General features: G+C 36.0%; 2 protein-coding genes across 2 annotated transcripts; one reads left to right on the forward strand and one right to left on the reverse strand.

Moving 5' to 3' along the window:
* The first annotated feature begins 798 nt into the window (after positions 1–798).
* LOC141649101 (auxin-responsive protein SAUR71-like) lies at positions 799–1,110 on the forward strand. Its single transcript, XM_074457800.1, has one exon. It carries the CDS (start codon positions 799–801, stop codon positions 1,108–1,110), a length of 312 nt encoding a protein of 103 aa, XP_074313901.1.
* A 991-nt stretch (positions 1,111–2,101) lies between these two features.
* LOC141647655 (uncharacterized) lies at positions 2,102–5,604 on the reverse strand. Its single transcript, XM_074455936.1, has 3 exons — positions 5,362–5,604; positions 2,529–2,607; positions 2,102–2,426 (listed from the first exon to the last, which is right to left on the reverse strand). Exons 1-3 carry the CDS (start codon positions 5,511–5,513, stop codon positions 2,358–2,360), a joined length of 300 nt encoding a protein of 99 aa, XP_074312037.1. The 5' UTR covers positions 5,514–5,604; the 3' UTR covers positions 2,102–2,357.
* Positions 5,605–10,165: the final 4,561 nt, after the last annotated feature.

Below are 10,165 nucleotides of genomic sequence, written 5' to 3' on the forward strand. Positions count from 1 at the left end.
GGTAAGAGTCATGGTATAACTTGTCAGTTTTACACAATGGGGTAGTTTAATTTTCAGCAAAATAAGGCTAATGGGAATCGAACCCGAGTTGCATTGCAACCTTATTATGCACCTCACCACTGTGACAAATACTTGTTGTTAAAGAATTGAAAAGACATTTATTTATGAACTACATTTCTTTTAGAATTGACTCATAAACTAGCCTTATAAAAATTACTTAAAATAGTTAATATACGTTTTTCCAATTATTCTTTTACGAGTAATAAAAATAGTACCGGGGCCTCACTTTAAGATTTCGCACAGGGCCCCCAAAACTACCGGGACGGCCCTGGTCCAGCGTTCATCTCTTTGGCTTTTTGTTCTTTTTCTACATGGATCACCTTGAACAGGCTCAATTATCTATTTCTTAAATAACGTACCCAAGTAACTTAAAATAATAATTTTAGTAGCTTAACTAAATTGAGTGCTAACAAAGTACTATAATTTGTGTAGCGGATAAGCCTCGTTTCAGGTTGTGGATTGGGATCTAATTTAGAGTATACCGCGTGCGTAATGGTCCCAACCGAGTAAGTAATATACTACGCCAGGAAAAACATCAGACCTAAACAAATGTTTCTGCATTTAATGACATTCTCATTATCAGGCAAATCACATATGCAATGATCCCACACTACCCTCCTCGAACCTTCATACATTCTATTCTACGAAGTACATATCTATAAATCTTCCAAACTAGAATCCAAAAGTATACATTTCAATTCTACCGAAAAAAAACGACAAGAAAAAAGAGGGCGATCCATGAAATTGAAGAGGTTCATTGTGAAGCTAAGGAGGTGCATGCAATTCATACAACCAGTAAACCCAATTGCGAGTGATGATGATCGTGACGAGGGCTCGTCTAGAGCGTCTGTAATGGTGCCGGAAGGACATTTTACAGTTATAGCAGGAAATGGGGAGCGATTTGTGGTGGAGTTAAGGCACCTTAGAAATCCGGCAGTCTTGAAGTTACTAAAGGAGGCAGAGGAAGAGTATGGATTTCAGCAGGAAGGTGCATTGTCTGTTCCATGCACACCTTTACAACTTCAGACAATACTTTCACAAAATATGTAAAAGTTACCTGTCATTCAGTACAACTTAGCTAGATTTTGAATACACTCAAAACTTAATCCGTGATTTTTTTTTTTCTATACAAAATACAGTCGTTTTAGATTAGCCCTTGTATACGCGTGAATCATTGTTTTTTAAACTTGTACCGCTATCTGGGATCACTCAACAGAGCGAGGTTTCTTCACTATTTTAAGTTTGTCGTTGCATTGGTTCAGGCTTGACCATTTGATGTTCGTAAACTTACCTAACGTGAAAAACTCGACTCTGAGAGAGCCACACATTTAGGTTTCTAGGAGACGCAACCTGTAGAATTATTTGGTTTTACAGAACAAAAAGGTGAACAGACCATCATAACAAGATTCTAAATAACGCAAACGCCTAGGGTCAATAGTCGATCTTGCTCCACCATGCTTGCAACTTTGCAAGTATGATATTATAAACCAGATGATGCTTAAGATGTTCAACTTTTTGCATCATTAAACTAACTTTACAGTCTGTAAGTATAACTCACAAAAGAACTGAAACCAGTAAATTTATTTGTATCTGGCCAAATAAAAAAAGGAGTGGCCAAATAAAAAAAGGAGACCCGGGAATGAAGTATAGATTGTAACTCTATTGAAATCCTCTCTTATCAAACCGAACCAAAATCCGATACTCTAGACCCCAAGATGGCAAATTCCTTTGAACCAAAACTATACCGTAAAAGCATAATCACAAAATATAGTTATAAACGTCGAGCTTACTATTAATTCAGCTCCAATATTCTATTTAGAGGTTTTCTTCACCAACATATTAACCATAAAACTATACCGTAATTCATTCCTATTAGCAACTCAAACAGCCTGAAATAAATACACATTAAACTCTTTCAAAGCTGAAGTCAATCTAAAGTAACTCAACTTGAACAAGAACGACCGGAACTGAACTCGAATAGGTTGGAACCCCGGAAGACTCATCATATCCCCCCTAAGAGACCAGGCCTTGAGCATATGTATGAAGTACAAGGATCAAATACTAATAAATTTAAGCACGGTTGCAGTACATAGTATCACAATACATAAATCTCCAATATAAGTTGTTCAACAACCACATTTCATAGCTAGATTCAAGTAGTACCAAAGTAATTAACAAAGATGTAACCCCTTTGTCTAAAAAAAAAAAAAAAAAAAAAAAAACAAAGATGTAACCCAAATTAGCTGCTCTAGGAGTCCGAAGACTAAAGAACAGTATACAGTAACTGAATAAGCTCTTTAAGGGAAATACACAGGCCAGTTGAAGTAGTACGAATCACGAGCATCTTTGTCCATGTAATCATTCCACTGCAATAAAAAGAAACAGTAATGTGTCATAAGAATGCTTGAAAAGACTTGTCTTTTTCGAATCATGAACCTAATATACAAGATGAGCAATGAAAATGGTACCTTGAATTTATATGGTTGCTTCTTGTCCATGGCCTTCTTCCAGTGATATTGCTCATACAACATAGCTTTGTCATGCCAGCTACAAAATGCAATTTCAACAGAGAGATTATCAATCAAATAAATTCAAGAATCATCACTTATAAGTTTCTTTTCATTTGGGAGGATAAAGCATATAAGAGGACCCGAGTTCATGAGAAGATGAAGCAATTAAAAATTCGAACCAGAAACACGAACCAAATGCAAATTGTATTGCTGAACAGTATAGATGATGGGTTCTGTCAGGCAAAAAGAATAAAGCGAGATAACAGGTTTTTCTATCTCTTCTGTTAACTAATCCCTTTTTATAAGCTGGCCAAGAAACTCACTTACCACAAGGTAAACTTAATTAAGAATGCGAAGCAACTTGAAGTAAGAGTTTTGGGTAATTAGGTCTGGACCTCAGAAGGTGTAGTATGATTTTCAAAAAAAGACATTTTATACTCCCTCCATCCCACTTTTATTGTCCCCTTTCTAAATCTAGTAATGAAAAGCTTCAATCATCCAATATTTCCCCTTCATAACTAACTAAAACTATAACCACCATAAATTGAATATCTCAACTCTTCTTTAATTTGTGGGGTAAAATTGGTAGTTCACCATTTTCCTTAAATCCTCCCAAAATAGAAAGAGAGACAATAAAAATGCGATGCAGGGAGTATTATTTGCTCATTAGCAGTGATTAAAATGGCTGCTCTACTTTAATTGTTTAGTAAAAGTCACTTAATGCAATTATCACCACAGTTCCATGTTATTCGGAGAAAATTAGAGTGGTTAGGTTGCGCACAGCCGCACATCTAAGATCTAACCCCACTTGCTCCGCCATTCATGGAATCCTTGGAAGCACTAGGCCACTAGGGTAAATGTTAGTATTCATTAGTACTAGTCACTAACCTTTTGTTTAAATAAAGGTAATTAGAGGGAAAGAGTCATAACAACTGCCCTTGTTTGGTTAGTACATTTAGGTAGGATGAAAATAGTGGCAAGAAAATGGGAGGATTTTTTCCTCCTATAAGCCTAATTAAAATCCCTAAAACACGGGAATGATTTGGAAATGAAACATCAAGAGGCGCTAGGACCATGTACATCAAGGCTTATATGCAAAAGAACGTCATCCACAAGACCACAAATACTATCATCTCCGGACCTAATAATACTGTGATGAAGACGATATTGAGCAAAAAACATAGAGGCTAGATAATAATACTCTAAAAACCAGCAAATGTTGCACGAGCAACATTAAAGCATACATGCAACACATTGCCAGAAAAGAAAGTCAATAAGTCATAGCACAAGAAAGAAGGGGAGAAAATACTGTCGGTCTCTTGAAGTCAAATGCATATAGATGAGGGTGTTTGAGCATTCACTCATCTAGGAGTAGTTATCATTCATTAACTAGTTTAGTTGTTGTAAAGAATAAAGCTCTCTAATTCGACATGTTTAAGGCCACTTAAGTGACAAAAGTTTGTCCATCAGCTACTATGCCCCTGGATGATACCAAGGGATGGGTATTGATTAATGCAAAATCGTCGTATTAAGAGAGAGTTCGCTCCTAGTTTAGCAAGAAGCTTCCACTTTACTGGTCTCTAAACGCCAACCAGAATGACCTTTCATAACCTATGTCCCCCTTTTTCCTTATCTTCTACACTAATGGGGACTCAATACTTCCACCAAATAGCACAACTGACTTCGTCCTCAATCTGGATATGCTGCGGCCAGTTAGAGATTTCAAACAGAGCACAGAATACAACCACGACCATCCTAATCGCTGAGTTCAGACATACCGATGTTGAATAAGGACTTGACCCTCCTTCGCACCCAATGCAAAATAAATTTTCCACAAAAGAAACAAATGGTTTTTCTTTTTCAATTTCTTCTTTCAATACAGGCATTGCTCACAGAGTAAAGTGTAAATAATTCATCTATTAGTTATTTTCACTAGCAACTACAAGAAACTTAGATAGTAATACTAAGCAAGTTTTGACGCTCCCTAAACTCTCAAAGACTACCTCTCAACTGAGAAAACCCACTAAAATTATGAGGAAAATCGAGAAACCATTTCTGAGAATTAAGGCCAATCAACACAAGAAGTACACACAGTACACATTCACGTATGGGCTGAACATACAAACAACCTTATATCTTTACATGTATATTAGCATAATGTCAACTTTGACTCAACCAGAATCAATGACATATGACAGAAAATCTGAGGCCACAACAAACTCTAATATCCAGACAATACCCCTCCCACTCTGCGTTCCAGCCTTTTATAATTCAGAAATACATAACCTAAAGATGAGAATAACTCTCCCAAAAAAGCAGTCTTGGAAAGTGTTATCCCTCGTGAATAGAGGAGCTGATGTGAAAGCTAGAAGAAAGAGATAAGAAGTTGGAAATCCTCGAGTGAATGACTAAAATTGGATGTAATCCATACTATTATAAGGTATTTCCGCGAAAATGACATGCTAACAGCCTAACACACCACAAGCAACGCAGTTTAAGACGCTAAGGTAGAAAACAATCAGTAGAGAAGCTAAACAGCATTTGCAAACCACAAACAACACCCCTTAAAGACAAAATATTCAAGGGTTTGTTGAGTTAAAGAGTATAGAAAACAATGGTGAAACAAGAATTGGTAATTTTCGCCCAAACCCAACAAAAACCCATTAGAATTTAGAGGAAAAACCAGCGAAAAGACAGCAGAAATAGAGAAAACAATCAAAACCCATGATAGAAAACACAAGGAAGTGAATAATAATTGCAGAAAAAGAAAGAAAAGAAGAAAGAAAGAGACTTGAATTGATTGGAGAGTTGCCACATGTAGGGATTGACGAAGGTAAGGGCTGAGAAAGCAGCGGAACCAATCCAGATGTTCCAAAAGCGATCAGGGTCAGCGTGTGGTACTCCTGGGTCTCCTCTGTATGCATTCCCAAAGTATTTCTCCATTTTCAACTACTGATGATACTGATTTCACTTCGAACTCTCTCACCCTTCTATCTCTTTCGTTTTTGGCTGGATTATATTTCGGGTCCGTAGAGACTGTAGCAAACGGGTATATCATATGTAATTGTAAACCCGACTTTCGGTAAAATCGTAAAAATTGTATGTGAAAGAGTAAAATCCGTATATGAAAAAATAATGGTCACTACTTTGGGTTTTAACGCTCTTAGGCTGTTCTTTTCGATAGAAAAGTGCTGAACTGAATATAATTTAATTGAGTTGAACATAACTGAAATAAGAGTTTATTTTTAAAGAGATGAGCTGAAGTGAACCTAATAAAAGCTAAACTAGATTGAAGTAAGGGTTAGTTTATAAAGAGATGAACTGAACTGAATGTAATGAAGCTTGACTAAACAAAAATGAATTGAAATGAGCTAAAATTAAGTCCAAAATACCATGTATTTTTCTCTATAATTCTAGTTAAGACTCGTGAATTGATTCAAAGAGTCATAATCAGAATTATATCACAAAAATAAAATTTGTTACGCTTTCTTTACAAACTCTAATAAAAATTAATTTAGGTTAAAATATACTTGTAGTTAACATAAATTTAAAAGATATATTTTAAAATACTTTATAAAAATTTTAAATTAATGTAAAACATGAATATTTTCAAATTCTTGTACTTCCTCCGTTTTTATATGATGTACCCATTTGTTGAATATATGAGTGGAGTATTTTAATAAAATGGATACATCATATGAGAATGGAGGAAGTAATAGCTATTTAAACGAAATTCTAGGCATCGTTTGGTTGATCAAGATCATCAAAATTTTTTGTTAAGTAATTGATACGGAATCTAAGAACAATAGGTTTCAAAAACATTTAAAAAAAATTAAAAAAAAAGGGTTTTTCTATAGGGTACCTTTGAACTATTGGCGTTTCAAAGGGGTACCCTCGCGTTTCTGAAATTACGAGTTGTAACCTTAAATTCTATTAGTTATTTCTAAGCGTGCCCATTAATTTCTAAGCCGTCAAGTTTAGGCGTTAAGTGTATACGTGGCATGATAAGTTGGAATAAGTAGGTTGACTATGCTATGACTTTAGTTTTCTTCCATTTTTCAGAGAATTTCCCCCTATTTCTGTTACTTAACTTTCCTCTTTAATTTTATACTTCTTCCTTAATTCTCTTATTTATATGTTACTTTCCTGTTCTCCCTCTATTATCTTATTTTTATTTCCTTCCTCTATTCTCTTAATCTTATTTGTACACTACCTTCCACCAAATTGTGATGTCTTCTTCGGCTTGTTGGAGGAGCACTCCCATTGCGGGTATTTAATTTAGAACATAAGCTTATTTTGGCAGAAATACGGTCATTAAGATATATGGATCTACAAGCAATCCAAGAAAAGCATATTTTAAATGATCAATTGATGAAAACACTCTTTAATGTTACACTTTTTAAACTTAACACCTTATGAATTTTTTTTTAAAACTTAGTATCGGCCTTAATGTGCATTTCATTCACATTTTTATACCTTAAGTGGATTTAGGCCAAAAAATGGAATATTCCGGCCAATTTTTAAAGACATGACCACATATTTATGATGCACTCCGTTCACATTTTCAACCTCTTCCCGTCCCTCTTATAACTAAAAGTCAGAGTTGATTCAATCTCGACAGTATTTCACAATTTTTTTGGCCTAAATTCACTTAAGGTACCAAAATGTGAATAAAATGCACATTAAGGTATTAAGTTTTAAAAAACTTTTCATAAGATGTTAAGTTTTAAAAAGTACAACATAGGTTTTAACTAAAATGGGAAAATTAGAGAGAGAAAGCTCTTCCTTCTCTCTAGGAAAATTAGGGTTTTGACTTGCACAATAGAAAGAAAAATCACAAAAAAATCCCATTCTAAATCTAAAATTCGATCGAAAGCAAAAATTAGACTCTTTTTTACTAATTGTTCGGATCTTCATTTAGACATGGATAAGCCAGAATCGTCTCAAGGATGTATTGGAATTCCACAATCTGAGGAAGCACTGAAAACGAAAGACATGAGTGAAATTGTGGGAATTCTGGTACTCAATTTGGAAACAATCGTGGAGGATGATGTTAGTGAGCATTCTAATCATGAGGATGATGAAGGAGACTGGACCCAGGTGATAGGTAAGCGATCTGCATCTCCTAAGGTTGTTGTTTCTAATTTACTTCAGCTTACTAGTTAGGATGTAAACTCTGAGATAGAATACTGGGATACTGCGGTGGTTTGCTAAGTCTTGGGTAGTAATCCACCATGGGAACTTTTATTTGGTGAGATTCCCTACCAAAGAATGTCAAAAGTTAGTTTTACAACAGGGTTTTCCAATGTTTGACAACAAACCCCTGATTGTCAAATCTTGGACGGAATCCTGTAGTTTGTTGAAGGAGAGAGTGGAACATGTTCCAATTTAGCTTCGTCTGTGTGGTTTACCCCTCAAGTTCTGGAGTAAGTCCAGCCTTGAGAAGCTTTCTGGCCTTATTGGCAAGTTTGTGAAGAGGGATGCTGCAACAGAGGAAAAGACAAGGTTGGGTTATGCTAGACTCCTTGTGGAAGTTAAAATTGGTCAAGAATTCCCTGATAAGCTATACTTTAAGGATGAGAAGGGGGTTGAGGTTAGTATATTGGTTGAGTATGGGTGGAAACCAACAGTGTGTGGTAGCTGTAAAGGGATTGGGCACACCAAAGAGATGTGTAACAAAAAGATATTATCAGAGCCTATTGCTAAATCAGGGGTCATAGCACTTAATCCTCCTAAGCAAGTTTGGAGACCCAAACAACCTGTTCAGCAACTGGTTACTCCTACTCCTGAAGTCCCTTTTGGTGGGCCAACTTAACATAATTCTTCATTCATAACCCTTATTCCTGTTATTCAACAGCTTACTAGACAAGAACATCAGGTCCTAAGAATAGATATTTCTCCATCAAAATCATATGTGAAAGCAGTTACTAAGAGTCCAAAAAGGAAGGATAAATTGAATGGGGGGCTGGAGGAACCACCAGGAGAGGTTAGTAATGGATAATATAAGAAGCTAGAATGTTAGAGGAATAAATGTGACTAATAAACAGTTGAATGTTAAAAAATTCTTACATCAAAATAATATTGGTCTTTATGGATTAGTTGAAACTAAAGTGAAGACTCAAGATTTTACTTGCGTTTTGAATAATCTAGGATCTCATTGGAAGGGTATTAATCATGGGGGGAGAGTGTGGATTATTTGGATTCCTCATTTATTTGATATTACAACTCTTCATATTTCTTCTCAACTTATCATTGTTAATGTAAAGGAGAAAGCTTCTGGTGATGATCTTATTTTCTCTGTGGTTTATGGGTTTAATGACGATGCTGAGAGGTCTCCTTTATGGACTGAGTTGAAATATGTTAAGGACAATTTCCCTGGGCCTTGGGGGATCTGTGGAGACTTTAACAATGTGCTTAACTATAATGAAAGGATTGGAAGGGAGGTAAACTGGGCCGAAATTGCTGAATTCAGAGAGTGTGTTCAATATTGTGGCTTAATGGATATTAAGGGTCAAGGTGCCTTCTATACTTGGAACAATAAGCATGAGGCTGGTACTAGGTCATTTTCACGAATTGATAGATTTCTCATAAACTCAAACTGGATGGACTTATATCCTCATGCTTTTGCCCACTTTCTACCTGAAGGATTATTTGATCATAATCCTTGTGTGTGTTATAAAAGGCAAATCAGAAATCAACCAAAAGGCCATTTCAGATATTATAACATGTGGAGTTTGGATCCTAGTTTCAAGGAGATTGTCTTAAACTCTTGGTAGAAACCTGTCTCTGGGACTCTCATGTTCAAGCTGGTTACCAAATTAAGAAATCTGAAACAACCTCTTAAGGATTTGAATAGGAATAATTTTTCTGATGTTGAGAAAGCAGTGGGAGTTGTTAAGGCTTTGTTAGAGGACATTCAAGTTCAAATGCATGATCAACCTACTAATCTCACTCTCATTGCTGCTGAATGTGAAGCTGCTGACTTTTACAGACACCTATTGCAAGTCCAGCACAATTTCCTGAGTCAAAAAGCTAAGATTGACTGGATTACCAATGGAGATGAAAATTCTAGATTCTTTCACAATCACATAAGAGCTAGACAGATACAGAATAGGGTGATGAGCATTAATAGGACTGATGGTGAAACTTATCATAACCCTCGGGACATTGAGGCAGCTTTCCTTAATTACTATAAGGAGTTACTGGGCACTTCTCACACTACTACCTCTGTACATCTCCCTACTGTGAGAACTCGCAAGCTGGTGACTGAACGTTATCAGAGTATTTTATTATCACTTGTCTCTGCAGCTGAAATTAAGGAAGCTTTATTCTCAGTCCCTTCTACAAAATCCCCTGGACCTGATGGTTACTCCAGCCAGTTCTTCAAAGATCCCTAGGATATAGTAGGGGGAGAGGTCACTAGTGCAATACAAGATTACTTTCATTCTGGACAACTACTTAAGCAGGTGAATACTACCACTATCACTCTTATTCCTAAGGTAGCTAATCCTACTAGTGTTCTGGAATTTAGGCCTATAGCCTGATGCAACATAATTTATAAAGGCATTGCTAAAGTGTTATGTAATAGGCTCAGT

Source organism: Silene latifolia, chromosome 3 (genome assembly GCF_048544455.1).
Source record: "Silene latifolia isolate original U9 population chromosome 3, ASM4854445v1, whole genome shotgun sequence".
Taxonomy (NCBI): domain Eukaryota; kingdom Viridiplantae; phylum Streptophyta; class Magnoliopsida; order Caryophyllales; family Caryophyllaceae; genus Silene; species Silene latifolia.